This window comes from Hyla sarda, chromosome 3 (genome assembly GCF_029499605.1).
Source record: "Hyla sarda isolate aHylSar1 chromosome 3, aHylSar1.hap1, whole genome shotgun sequence".
Classification (NCBI taxonomy): domain Eukaryota; kingdom Metazoa; phylum Chordata; class Amphibia; order Anura; family Hylidae; genus Hyla; species Hyla sarda.
The window spans coordinates 194,923,754-194,938,342 of record NC_079191.1 but is presented as its reverse complement, the minus strand read 5'-3'; the positions used below and the strand labels follow the sequence as shown (position 1 = coordinate 194,938,342).

Sequence of the window (14,589 nt, the reverse complement as noted above, 5' to 3'; positions counted from 1 at the left end):
ACTATAGATACAATTTTCAATAAATGCACTAGGTTTCCCATCAAAACAGCAGACACTATGGTGGCAAACATTATAAGCATGTGTCGATAAAATGTCATGTATAGAAGTATGAGGCAGGCTTAGGCCCTGAGCCTGCTCCATATTGGCTGGTGCTAGCTGCTATGTGCAAGTGACAACTACTGTCAAGGACCACCATTGGAGTTCACAATAGCAATTGTACAGTTGTGGCCAAAGGGTTTGAGACTGACAAATGTTGGTTTTCACACAGTTTACAGCTACAGCTTTTAAAGTGACAATTTGTAATTAAAGGGGTACTCCGGTGGAATTATTATTTTTTTTTTAAATCAAGTGGTGCCAGAAAGTTAAAACAGATTTGTTAATCCTTCCAGTACTTATTAGCTGCTGAATACTACAGAGGAAATTATTTTCTTTTTGGAAAACAAAGCTCTCTGCTGAATCACGAGCACAGTGCTCTCTGCTGCCATCTCTGCCCATTTTAGGAACTGTCCAGAGCAGCATGTGTTTGTTATGGGAATTTTCTCTTACTCTGGACAGAGATGTGTTTAACTTTCTGGAACCAGTTGATTTAAAAAAATTATAATAATAATGTTTTCCACCGGAGTACCCCTTTAACTTTAGATTGTTAGGAAGACAAATTATTTCTTGCAACGAAAATTCAATAAATCACAAAAATCCTATTTTAAATAATTTTTGGCCCTCCACAAAATGACCTGATAACTTTAGCGATCATCTTGTTGGCTCAGGAGTAGGTGTTATTAAGGGGATATCACTCATGGGGATGGAATTATTGAAAAGCTGACTGGTTGCCTAAAATCATTGTCTTCTTTTAACCAAGATGACCAGCAAGGAAAAATGTGCAAGGCTTTACAGACAAGGATATTGCTCCTTGTAAAATTGCCCCCTAAATCAAGCATTTATTGAATTATCAAGAACTTAGAGGAGAGTGGCTCAATTGCGGTGAAGAAGGCTTCGGGGTGCCCACCAAAGTCCAGCAAGTGCCAGGGCCATCTCTCCTAAGGGGACACATATGGAATTGTTCCAGCACCAGTGCAGAGCTTGCTCAGGAACAGCAGCAGGACGGTATTAGAGCATCTGCACGCACAGTGAGACTGAGGCTTTTGGAAGCTGGCCTGGTGTCCAGAAAGGCAGCAAAGAAACCAATACTCTCCAAGAAAAACACCACGGGCAGACTGACATAGGGTACAGGGATTGGACAGAGAAGATTGGGGTAAAGTTATTTTCTGAGGAAGCTCCCTTCAGACTGTTTGGGACATCTGGAAGAATAATTGTCCAGATAAAAAAAGGTAGGCATCTCGTCTTACATTACCATCTCTTTTCCTCTTAACAACCATCCCTTTTCCCCCCTCTCTCTTTTGGCAACCCAGTCTTTTACCCCACAGGACCACAAGTCCCTATCCTCCTGCAGCCCTATCTTATTTTTCCCCACCTCCTGTGTCACCACAATGCCCTTATCACAGTATCATCTCCTCTTCTCCCCACACAGCACCACAATCTCTATGGGGGAGATTTATCAAAACCTGTGCAGAGGGAAAACTTGCCCATAGCAACCAATCAGATCACTTCTTTCATTTTTCACAGGCCTTCATAAAAATGAAAGAAGCAAGCTGATTGGTTGCTATGGGCAACTGGGCAACTTTTCCTCTGCACAGGTTTTGATAAATCTCCCCCTTTATCTTTACTTTTCCTCCCTCTGCCCTCTTCTTCCTGCATCAATACACCAATACTGGAATAATCATCGAATAATCTCTACTACATTTCTTGCCTTGTTGTATGACTTGCAGGAGCCATCAGCAGTTCTTAACAGGTGGCTTTTTGCAGGTCACCAGTAATTACAGGTTAAAAGAAATTCAAATGTAACAAGATGCAGGAGCAGTTAGGTGTCTCCTGTAACATACTAAGGCTGTTTTCGCACTATGACCATTCATCGGTTATTAAACGTCCATTTTCTGTATAAAAACGGATGTATAATAACGGATGAAATAGCGGGTGCTAACGGCTGAATAAAATATTCATCCGTTAAAACCCGTTATAACATCCCTCATGTATGGCCATAACACCTCTGCCTACAGACTCCCACAGCTGGGACTACTACTACTCCCATCATGGAACAGACTTGTTTCATGATGGGAATAGTAATTCCCTGGCTGTGGGAGTCTGTAGACAGCTGAGGAGGCTACATTAGTGTTTGTACTACTACCCCCATCATGGAACAGAGTCTGTTCCATGATGGGGGTTGTAGTACAAGGGCTGAGGGATTGATCACACCGGGTTTCACTTCGGAGACCCGATGCAAGCAGAAGTTACTAAGTAGGGGAGCGGGAGGCAAGCTCCGCAACCCTGCGATGTATCAGTGTGTTTTGACTTTAATTTTTGAATCCCCCGCGGGGAGCCCTGAATGGTCAGTACTGAGGAGCCAATCAGGGCTCTCAGCAGGAGATTTAAAAATGAACATTGTGAGTAGCAGGGGCCATATCTATATTAAAAGCACAGTGGTGGGCAAGATATATAGCGCTGCGGGGGGGGGGGGGGGGGGGGTTGGGGGGGCAGACATATAGCCTCTACATCTAGCCCCCCAGCACATTTATAACATGCCCCCTGCAGCGCATTAATAAAGATATAACCCCCGCAGCGCATGTATAATGTACCCTCGCAGCGCATGTATAATGTACCTTCGCAGCGCATGTATAATGTACCCTCGCAGCGCATGTATAATGTACCCTCGCAGCGCATGTATAATGTACCCTCGCAGCGCATGTATAATGTACCCTCGCAGCGCATGTATAATGTACCCTCGCAGCGCATGTATAATATACCCAGCGCAGCGCATGTATAATAGACAAAGTGCAGCGCATCTATATACATATGCCTATGTGTGAAAAGCATTATAGCAGCAGCATCGGCTGGCCCGATGCTGCTGATAGAAAGACTTTTCATAGCGCCGCAGCGGCATATGTATATAGAAACGCTGTGGAGGGCAGATAACGCTATATGTCTGCCTCCCCCAACACATCTATACACATATACCCCTGCAGCGCTATGAATGAAAAGTATTTCTTTTAGTAGTGCATAGACTCTGTTCCATGATGGGGGTAGTAGTACAAACACTAATGTAGCCTCCCCAGCTGTCTGCAGACTCCCGCAGCCAGGGAATTACTACTCCCATCATTTAAACAAGTCTGTTCCATTATGGGAGTAGTAGTAGTAGTCCCTCAGCACTGCAGGAGTCTGCTGATGTCACCTCTTCTGAGCATGCTCAGGAGTAATAACTGATATATAAACCAGGTGCAAACAGATGACAAAGGATATAGACTTCAATGTTAAAAATAATGGCCGTTAATGTATCCATTTCTAGTGACGGAAGAAAAATTAGTGCATGTTCCGTTAATTCATCCGTCACAACTAACGTCAGTTATTCATGACGGACTATAATTGGTCATAACGGATAATCAAAAAATCCCATAGACTTTAATGGAATTTTGTAACCGACGTTTAACATCCTTTTTTTAAAGATTTTTTAAAGGACATTTATAACGGATCTTTTAACGGATGAAGTTTATAGTGTGAAAGCAGCCTAAGTGAGAAAAAAGTGCATGGAGTTGCCAGGTGTGGGAAATGGACCAGATGCTACATAGACTATGTGGGAGATTTATCAAAACCTGTCTAGAGGAAAAGTTGCCGAGTTGCCCATAGTACCCAATCAGATCGCTTCTTTCATTTTTCAGAGACCTTTTTAAAAATGAAAGAGGTAATCTGATTAGTTGCTATGGGCAACTCAGCAACTTTTCTTCTGGACAGGGTTTGATAAATCTCCCCCTATGTGATGTGTGGAGACTGCACCCTTTTCACTCTGACTGTGACATTCCCTCATGCCATGTAGCCAAACTCCTGTTACTATCTAGTGGGCAGTGGTGAGAGGCAGCGTAAGAAGTCAGAAACAGGTCTAGCTGACCTAGAGTGCATTGGCAACTGTTCTTTCTCCATGTAGAGCCCTGTTATAAACACAGATTTTCTTTTTGTAGCACCTGCCATAAATCATACAGATTTGCTACTAGAAGCCGCTTAGCCAAAAATAAAAAATAAATTTAGCAATAATATGCTGAATACAATATTCTATACATCATACTACTGTACCTCTTCACTAGTATATCTTTCAGGGAATGACGAACACTTTGTCTTATTTGCTCAACAGATGGTTTTGGTGTAGATGGAGAGGTAGCAGGACCCCCAGACCCTTTCTTTTCAGTTTTCTTTTTTTTCACATCTAGCTTTTCAATTACACCTGTTAAAAAAAAAAAAAATTATAATTATGTTAGGTATTTTATTTTAAAACCTTACTAAACCAGTTAATGTGTATCAATCTATTGTAGCAAGGTGACTACTAGACAAAAAAGATAAGATTTATGTACTAAATTTAGGTGTGATGCCTTGATAACAGTATGTTTTCCATTAACATTCAGTGTATCCAGAGACCCTATTAACTCTGTTGGCTGTTCTGTGTCAGTATACATTTCCTTTATTGTATTAGGAAGCATATTCTGCCCCTATATTAACCCCTTAAAGGGGTACTCCGGTGAAAAACTTTTTTTTTTTTAAATCAATGGTGCCAGAAAGTTAAACAGATATGTAAATTACTTCTATTAAAAAATCTTAATCCTTCCTGTACTTATTAGCTGCTGAATACCACAGCGGGAATTATTTTCTTTTTGAAACACAGAACTGTCTGCTGGCATCACGAGCACAGTGTTCTCTGCTGACATCTCTGTCCATTTTATGAACTGACCAGAACAGCATATGTTTTCTATGGGGATTTCATTTTACCCTGGACAGTTCCTAAAATGGACAGAGATGTCAGCAGAGAGCACTGTGCTCATGATGTCAGCAGACAGCTCTGTGTTTCAAACGGAAAATAATTTCCACTGTAGTATTCAGCAGCTAATAAGTACAGGAAGGATTAAGATTTTTTTAATAGAAGTAATTTGCAAATCTGTTTAACTTTCTGGCACCAGTTGATTTAAAAAAAAAAAAATAAAAATAAAAATTTCAGCCCAATGTCGCTCCTTCTCTTCTGAGCATTGTAGATCGCCCACAGAGCACTTTACATCCACATATGGGGTATGTTCTTACTCAGAAGAAATGGGGTTACAAATTTTGGGGGGAATTTTTTTTCCTATTTTCCCTTGTGAAAATGAAAAATTTAGGGTAACACCAGCATTTTAGTGAAATTTTTTTTTTTTTTTTTTTCATTTTCCCATCCAACTTTAATGAAACTTCTTCAAACCTGTGGGGTGTTAAGGCTCACTGTACCCCTCGTTATATTTCGGGAGGGGTGTAGTTTCCAAAAAGGGGTCACATGTGGTTACTTATTTTTTTGCGTTTATGTCAGAACCGCTGTAAAATCAGCCACCCCTGTGCAAATCACCAATTTAGGCATCAAATGTATATAGTGGGCTCTCAATCCTGAGCCTTATTTTGAGTCCGCAGACCATTTTACGCCCACATATGGGGTATTTCCGTACTGAGGAGAAATTGTGTTACAAATTTTGGGGGTCTTTTTCTCATTTTACCTCTTGTGAAAATAAAAAGTATGGGGCAACACCAGCATGTTAGTGTAAAAATACCCCATATGTGGCCCTAAACTGTTTCCTTGAAATAAGACAGGGCTCTGAAGTGAGAGAGCACCATGTCCATTTGAGGACTAAATTAGGGATTGCATAAGGGTGGACATAGGAGTATTCTACGCCAGTGATTCCCAAACAGGGTGCCTCCAGCTGTTGCTAAACTCCCTGCATGCCTGGACAGTCAGTGGCTGTCCGGAAATTCTGGGAGTTGTTGTTTTGCAAAAGCTGGAGGCTCCGTTTTGGAAACACTGCCGTACGATACTTTTTTCATTTTTATTGGGAAGGACAGTGTAAGGGGATGTATATGTAGTGTTTTACCCTTTATTATGTGTTAGTGTAGTGTAGTGTTTTTAGGGTACATTCGCACTGGCCGGGCGTTTATAGTGAGTTTCCCGCTCGGAGTTTGCGCTGTGGCAAAAAATTTGCCGCAGCTCAAACTTCAAGCAGGAAACTTACTGTAAACCCGCCTGTGTGAATGTACCCTGTACATTCATATGGGGGGCAAACCTCCAGCTGTTTCAAAACTACAACTACCAGCATGTATTGACAGACCGATCGGTATAAGTTATCGGCTATCGGCCTGAAAGGTGACAGATTATCGGTATCATCCCTAGAAAAACTATATCGGTCGATCCCTAGTACGCAACTACAACTCCCAGCATGCCGAGACAGCTGTTTGGGCATGCTGGGATTTGCAGTTATACAACATCTGGAGGACTACAGTTTAGAGACCACTGCACAGTGATCTCCAAACCGTGGCCCTCCAGCTGTTGCAAAACTACAAATCCCAGCATGCCCAAACAGCAAACAGCTGTCTGGGCATGCTGGGAGTTGTAGTTTTGCAGCATCAGGAGGGCTATAGTTTAGAGGCCACAGTATAGTGGTCTCAAACTGTAGCCCTCCAGATGTTGCTAGGCAACTCACCGGCTACCGTAGGATCCAGGGAGCCGCATCGCTGTCCTCTTCTGCCGCCGATCACTGCAGCCGATCGCTGCCGCCACCGCCGATGGGTAAGTGGACTTCGGCGCTGGTCCTCGTTCCTTTCCCTGTTCTGCCCGGACTACTGTGGGTGGGCAGAACGGGGGAACCGAATATTAACCCCCCCGCCCCCGATCTGCTATTGGTCATCGCTTGTGGACGACCAATAGCGACCTTCAGGGGGATCATGGGTGTCTTGGACAACCCCGATCCCCCTTATTTTCCGGGTAACAGGAGACCCGTATGACCCGGAATCGCCACAAATCACCGGTGTGAATTCACCGGCGATTGCCGACATGGGGGGGGGGGGTCTGATGACTCCCCTGGGCTTTTGCGCGGGGTGCCTGCTGATCGATATAAGCAGTCACCCCAGTCCGGACCGAAATTCCCACGGGCGTACAGGTACCCCCTGAGGGGTGTAGTTTCAAAAATGGGGTCACATGTGGGTGTTTATTTTTTTGCGTTTATGTCAGAACTGCTGTAACCAGCAGCCACCCCTGTGCAAATCACCAGTTTAGGCCTCAAATGTACATACTGCGCTCTCACTCTTGAGCCCTGTTGTGCGCCCGCAGAGCATTTTACGCCCACATATGGGGCATTTCCGTACTTACAAATTTTGTGGGTCATTTTTTCAATTTACCTCTTATGAAAATGAAAAGTATGGGGCAACACCAGCATGTTGGTGTAAAAAATTAAAAGTTTTTACACTAACATGCTGGTGTAGACCCCAACTTTACATTTTCATAAGGGGTAAAAGGAGAAAAAGCCCCCCAAAATGTGTAACGCAATTTCTCCCGAGTACGGAAATACCCCATATGTGGCCCTAAACTGTTGCCTTGAAATACGACAGGGCTCTGAAGTGACAGAGCGCCATACCCCTTTGAGGCCTTAATTAGGGATTTTCATAGGGGTGGACCCGGATGCAAGCACTTGCCTCCGCCACCAAAAATACTGTACGTCAGTTTTCCCCAAACAGGGTGCATCCAGCTGTTGCAAAACTCCCAACATTCCAGGATAGTTAATGGCTGTCCGGCAATACTGGGAGTTGATATTTTGCAACAGCTGGAGGCTCAGTTTTGGAAAAACTGACGTACAAGATGTTTTTTATTTTTATTGGAGGAGGGGGGGGAGGGGGCAGCGACAGTGTAAGGGTGTAGTGTATATGTAGTGTTTTACTCTTTATTTAGGGTTAGTGTAGTGTAATGTAGTGTTTTTAAGGTACATTCACACGGGCGGAGGTTTACAATCTGTTTCCCGCTGCAGCGGAAAATTTACCGCATCTCAAACTTGAAGCGGGAAACTTGCTGTAAACCCCCGCCCATGTGAATGTACCCTGTACGTTCACTTGGGGGGGCAAAAATACAACTCCCAGCATGCACTGACAGACTGTGCATGCTGGGAGTTGTAGTTATGCAACAGCTGAAGGCACAATGGTTGGGATTGGGAAATACTGAGTTAGGTAACAGACTACCGCAGTGTTTCCGCACCACTGTCTGTTTCCTAACTCAGTGTTTACCAACCCTTGTGCCTCCAGCTGTTGCAAGACTACAACTCCCAGCATACATGGTCTGTCAGTGCATGCTTGGAGTTATAGATTTGCAACAGCAGGAGGCACACAGGTTGGGAAACACTGAGTTAGGAAAAATACAATGCTTCCCAACCAGTGTGCCTCCAGTTGGGCATGTTGGGAGTTGTAGTTATGCAACAACTAGAGGAGAACAGTTTGGAGACCACTGTGTAGTGGTCTCCAAAAAGTAGTCCTCAAGATGTTGCTGAACTACAACTCCCAGCATGCCTGGACAGTCTCAGCATGCTTTGAATTGACATATGGAGCGCTACAGTTTGGACACCACTGTCTAGTGGTCTCCAAACTGTGCCCTTCCAGATGTTGCAAAACTACAACTCCCTGCATGCCTGGACAGTCTCAGCATGCTGGGAGTTGTAGTTTTGTTACATCTGAAGGACCAGATTTTACAGAACTACAACTCCCAGCATGCCTAGACTGTGTGGACGTGCTGAGAGTTGTAGTTTTGCAACCATTGCACAGTGGTCTCCAAACTATGGCCCTCCAGATGTTGCAAAACTACAACTCCCAGCATGCCCAGACAGCCAAAGGCTTTCTGGGCATGCCGAGAGTTGTAGTTTTGAAACTCCTAGAAGCTGCAGTGAAGATCACTTTATGGCAATCTTCACTGCAGCATATGACACCGCCGGCGCACCACTTGCCTGCTGCCGGTCCTGGTCCCCGCGTGACTGCCGCCGGTCCCCAGGTAACGGCAGCCTGTCCCCGCCGCATCCACGGCCCCCGCACCTCGCTGCCATCTTCCCCCGCTCTGCCCCGACATCCAGGGGAGGGCAGCGGGGTAAATTAACGTTCCCCCACTCCCCTGCCCTGCAATTTGCCAATCGGTCTGCCGATCGGCCAATCGCAGGGGATAAGAGGAAGTGGCACCCTGCCACCTCGCTCCTATCCTCTAGGATGATCTGGGAGGTCTCCGACAGCTCCGATTACCCCTTTTTCCGGACTATCGGGTCATCAGAGACCAGATTAGCCCGGAATAAACCCCGATCGCTGACATGGGGGGGGGGGCGGGGGGGTCTCATGAACCCCCAAGGCAATTGCACGGGATGCCTGCTGAATTATTTCAACAGGCATCCCGGTCCGATGCCCGCCCGCTGGTCCCCAACAGGTTAAAGGGGTACTCCGGTGGAAAACATTTATTTATTTTATTTTTAATTTTTTTTAAATAAATCAACTGGTGCCAGAAAGTTAAACAGATTTGCAAATTACTTCTATAAAAAAATCTTTACCCTTTCAGTACTTTTTAGCATCTGTATGCTACAGAGGAAATTATTTTCTTTCTGAATTTCTTTTTGGTCTTGTCCACAGTTCTCTCTGCTGACACCTGATGCCCATATCATGAGCTGTCCAGAGAAGGAGAAAATACCCATTGCAAACCTCTCCTGCTCTGGACAGTTCCTGACACAGACAGATGTGTCAACAGAGAGCACTGTGGACAAGACAAAAAAGAAATTCAAAAAGAAAATAATTTCCTCTGTAGCATACAGCCGTTAAAAAGTACTAGAAGGGTAAATATTTTTTAATAGAAGTAATTTATAAAACTGTATGTCCTAACTGCACCTTATGAAATAAAGAAGCTTGTCGCTATCTGGACGTGGTGAGTGCCGCTTATTTCACATTCTTCTACACGTCTGATTTATAAATCGGTTTAACTTTCTGGCACCAGTTAATTTAAAAAAATAGTTTTTCACCGGAGTACACCTTTAAGCGCCATCACTAAAACAAATGTTCAGTATAGGATATCTGCTGAATATGAATGGAAAACATGATAAAAACATAGCCTCAGTTTGTTAAAGGGGTATGCTTATCTTTTAACATTTTACCCTGACCATAGAATAAGGGACAACAAGCTGGTCAGTGAGGGTCCAATCCATATACCCCTCTAACAGATCCAGGGAACGGGCACAAAACTGTGCACCACTTATGCATGACCAGGGCTCCATTTATTTATTATGATGCCACGAAACATGGAAATCTTTGGTGGTCCCATAGAGAATATATGGTGTGCAGGCGTACTTCGAAAAACTTTTTTTTTTTTACCTGCCCACAATAGGATGAAAGCTGCAGGCAGGTGTCAGCTTTAAAACACAGCTAGCACCCAGTATGTAAGAGCAGTTCCAGGTCCTCAGCTTTATCCATACTTCTCCCCCTACAATGTTCAAAGCAGTTTTTACATCCAGTGCTCCAGATTAAATGGGTTATCTAGCGAAAGAAACAACCTGTGTATGATGTCAAAAAGTATAATAAAGCAATTTACTCATATAATGTTATTAGCCATACTGCACAGATCTCTCCATATCAGCTGGGCTGTCTGGCTTGTACCTATAATGTCCTGTCACACTCTCTGAAAGCACAGCTTCCCTCCCTGCTTCCCTCTCGGCTCCTGTTTGCTAAGGACCAGAACATTTAATGTGAAAAGGGGGAGCTTAAAGTACTGCTCATTATATTTTAAGGAAGGCAGCAGGAAGTGTTTCTTATATAAAACAGCAGTGAGCCTGTTCTGAAACTACTGTGACTGAAAAAGATTTCCTCTTACTTAAAATCTAATAAGCAATAATATAAGCTGCCCCCTTTACATTACTGGTCTCTCCAGGAGCAAACAGGAGGGCAGGGGTGTGCAGGGATGAAGCTCTGAATGTGATTTTGTAGCTATAAGGGAGAGAGCTGAGCTGATATAAAGAGATAATTGCCTTATGGCTAATAACTATTACGTTGCTTTATTATACTTTTTGACATCATGCACAGGTTGTTTCTTTGCCTGGACAACCCCTTTAAGACTGTGTTTCTAGTTTGGACAGATACAACATAAAAAAATTTTTTGAAATATATCACTCAGTACCTAATCTAATTTTGATGTGTCCAGCAACTTTATTTATTTTTTTATTACACTTTTAGTTTAGCTCACTAGTCTGAATTCCTCTCAATGGGAATGGGCGTGGCCTCACTGTGCAGGTCTCTGCCCCCTCCCGTAGTATGCTGTCTGCTCACATCTCCCCTAGCATTAGCAGAACTGCAACTCCCAGCTTGTCCTCATTGACAGTAGCGGGACACAAGCTGACAGTGGGAGGATTTTTTCCTCCAGCTGTGAGCCCTGCGCTCACAGCTGTCAATCAAGGAAGTGTGTCCGTGACATAGGTGATGACGCATGGACACAGCAGGACTAGTATGTGTCCAAGCAGGAGTTGTTAAGACTGGCTTTTTCAGTATGAAATACTGAACATTTTGAATGAAAGCAATTGTAAAACCTATTGGTTTTGCATGCTTTACAACATATGAAAAGTTTTTGCATCTGATAGCGCCCGTTTAAACAAAAGTTTTGTGAATGATTTAGAATTCTCTTTTAAACGTGAATGTATCTGCTTTTTTGAGTCTATTTTTTTAATGTAATTTGTTAAGTACATTATTATGAGGGCAGCCATCTTGCCAGGGGTGTTTTAAACAGCATTAAGAGATACGTTTAATGGCAATCCCTATGTACATAGGCAATAATAGACAGAAACTGTCTCATTGGCATGGATGGGAAAGGTTACAGAGCTTACTCTGTGACCTTTGCAAAGGTTAGTCCACAAGGAAGGGGAAGCTAAGCTCTGGGATTCAGCTATTGAGAAGGGTGAAATGTGGCGCCACTCAATGTTCACTATATAAATACAGATTTTATGGAAATTGCTGCAGGTAAAGAAGGGATATATCACTGAAATCAGTGTCATAATGCTAGTGGCAGATTTCCTTTAAAAATCTCTAATGGAACCCTTTACCAGTATGGTTTTAAAGCACTTACCGGTCTCAAATAGATAAAAACAACTTTTTTTTATATTTGTGAGAACTGAATTACAGGCAGAAGATGGCCGATGAGTGATATAAATTTATCATTGTGCTCCTTCCCCACTGGGTCACAATCTGAGGTGTTTGAGATTCAACAAAGGAGGAATTTTCAAAGTGGTGGTGATGCTCCGATCTATTAACAGAGATTGTTTAAAGCACTTCTGAAGACAAGGATTTTTTTTACACCAGTCATTTAAGAGACTGACACCAAACTTAGACTGCTCTGTCTGAGGGGAGCCTAAATCTGGTGTCAGGGACCCCGATTTACACGCTATATTAGTTTTTTTTTTAAATTGATTTTGTAATATAAATATTTGACAGCATTCTTTCAATACTGTCCATAGATGGAACGCCATCAATCTATGGCGGGTGAGCAGGAACTCCTAGGCACAGTTTTTTGTAAGTACACACTGTTTTTTTAACTGTAATTCTTCAACTCTAATTTTTTTTTTATTTATGTCTGAAATTACAGCTGTATTTTCAGCAGTTTAAGATTTATTTATAAAATTTTTTAGCTGGTTTTTAAACTATTTTGCAGCCATTTTGATGCCTATATTTTCAGCTTATAGCAAAAACTATACCAAAAACAGTTATTTTCATTTGAATGTATATTGGGGCTATAAACTGCAAAAAAAAAAGGGCCAGCCATTTAACGTATGAACAAATAGGCAGGGCAGCAAAAATCTGGTGACAGGCTGTCACCCTGATAACCCACACTAAACCCAATACACAGGGTTATAGTGTTGGTGACCAGGAGTGCAAAGAGGTGTCACTTACCAAATTCCGTCCAGTGGCTCCTGTGATATTGTCCGAAGAAAGTCCCATGCCCAATTCGATTAATTGCGTGCAGGAGGCTGTGCCCCACCGACTGCCCGCCCCCTGCTTCTTTCTGCCTCATGAAACAATCTGCCTCATAAAACAATCTGCCTCTATTAGCATATTTAAATTCTGTAGCAGAAGTGCAAGCGCAGTTAGTTTACAGACCGCTCTCACGTCCTAGTGATGTGAGTCGCATGTCACATGAGCGAGGTGCTCTGGCAAAAAGAGCACACACGTCACTAGGACATGAGAGTTGGCTGTAAACTAACTGCACAGCGCAGAATTTGAATATACTAATAGAGGCAGATTGTTTCAGGTGGCAACAAGAAGCAGGGGGCGGGCAGTCGGTGGGGCCCCACGCCTCCTGCACGCAATTAATCAAACTGAGCACAGGACTTTCTTTGGGCAATATCACAGGAGCCAATAGATGGAAATTGGTAAGTGATACCTCTTTGCACTCCTGGTCACCCACACTATATATATATGTATTGGGTTTAGTGTGGTTGGTCAGGGTGACAGTTTTCCTTTAATAAAATGTGCCACCAGATGCTGAGGAGAAAGAATTCTGAACAGAAGATGGCAAGTTGATCTATGTTTTACCAGACTTTGTAGTCTTTTCATCAGGAGTTGAAGCAGTTGTGGAATCCTTTGAAGACTTTTCACTTCTTTCCTCTGATACTCTGTGAACTGCTGTGGCAGAGCTCTTGCGATTTGGAGTGTGTTGTCTCTTAATATCTGAATCCTTGTTTTCTGTGGAATGCCTAGCATCTCCAGGAATCTAAAAGCAAAAACAATGTCATGTTCCCTAATAAAGATAAAAAAAATAAAAGGATTCTGACCTGGGTTGGGATTGGGTTCCCCATAAGGCTTTTATAAGGAGGAAAATCATATCTTAAGCATAAAAGTTTTACACCATTTTTTTTTCCTCTTCATATTTTAGCATACCGCAACCATCTCCTGCAAGGTCATCATGTGTCTCATGACTGTCTTGCCAAAACCCAATAAAGTTTCTATTTTTTCTTCAAACCATAGAACAATATACTTGATTAATTTGGATACAGAGTTGTTGGCAATATTGGCCAATAGGATGAACTTTTTTTTTTACCGAGTCTTATTGGTGTGGACCAGGTAGGCTTTATACTGGGTCCACAAAACCCTAATAATAACATAAAAATTCTAAATAGTGTGCTTAGGGTTAGCACTAAAATACTTCAATTGCTTTGCTTGGGGTTAGACATTTAGAAGGCATATGATTGTGGACTATGAAAATATTTGCAGTCCTACATCACAGCATAACAAGACCATTCCTCGGTTCACTTAAAAGTTCTATATTCCCACCCGAGTCTACCTAAAATGTCTGTATCAATGCCCTCAACCCGTAGAGATGTGAAGGGAATCAGGCAGGAGTACCCATTGTCTTCAGGATTATTTGCCCTTGCCACTGAATTACTAGCAGTTCTTTACAGGCAAGCTCCTGATATTAACCCCTTAAGGACATAACATTTTTCCGTTTTTGCACTTTTGTTTTTTCCTCCTTACCTTTTAAAAATCATAACCCTTTAAATTTTGCACCTAAAAATCCATATGATGGCTTATTTTTTGCGCCCCAAATTCTACTTTGTAATTACATCAGTCATTTTACCCAAAAATCTACGGTGAAACGGAAAAAAAATCATTGTGCGACAAAATGGAAGAAAAAAACCCATTTTGTAAATTTTGGGGGCTTCT

General features: G+C 42.7%; 1 protein-coding gene and 1 long non-coding RNA gene across 10 annotated transcripts in view; one reads left to right on the top strand and one right to left on the bottom strand.

The window, feature by feature from the left end:
* PHF3 (PHD finger protein 3) overlaps positions 1-14,589 on the bottom strand; it is a 147,246-nt gene that overhangs the window by 61,601 nt on the left and 71,056 nt on the right. For all 4 annotated transcript variants that reach the window (XM_056565808.1, XM_056565807.1, XM_056565809.1 and 1 more), the window contains exons 6-7: positions 13,462-13,639; positions 4,174-4,321 (exon numbers count right to left, since the gene is read on the bottom strand). In XM_056565808.1, coding sequence (XP_056421783.1) covers positions 4,174-4,321; positions 13,462-13,639 — 326 coding nt within the window. The remainder of the gene's footprint in view (positions 1-4,173; positions 4,322-13,461; positions 13,640-14,589) is intronic.
* LOC130361998 (uncharacterized) overlaps positions 1-14,589 on the top strand; it is a 32,176-nt gene that overhangs the window by 6,203 nt on the left and 11,384 nt on the right. For 2 of the 6 annotated variants that reach the window (XR_008891228.1, XR_008891225.1), the window contains exons 4-5: positions 857-1,325; positions 12,387-12,441. The exons of 2 other annotated variants lie outside the window; for them this stretch is intronic. This is a non-coding gene — a long non-coding RNA (uncharacterized LOC130361998). The remainder of the gene's footprint in view (positions 1-856; positions 1,326-12,386; positions 12,442-14,589) is intronic. 2 more of the 6 variants (XR_008891224.1, XR_008891227.1) reach the window with 1 other exon arrangement.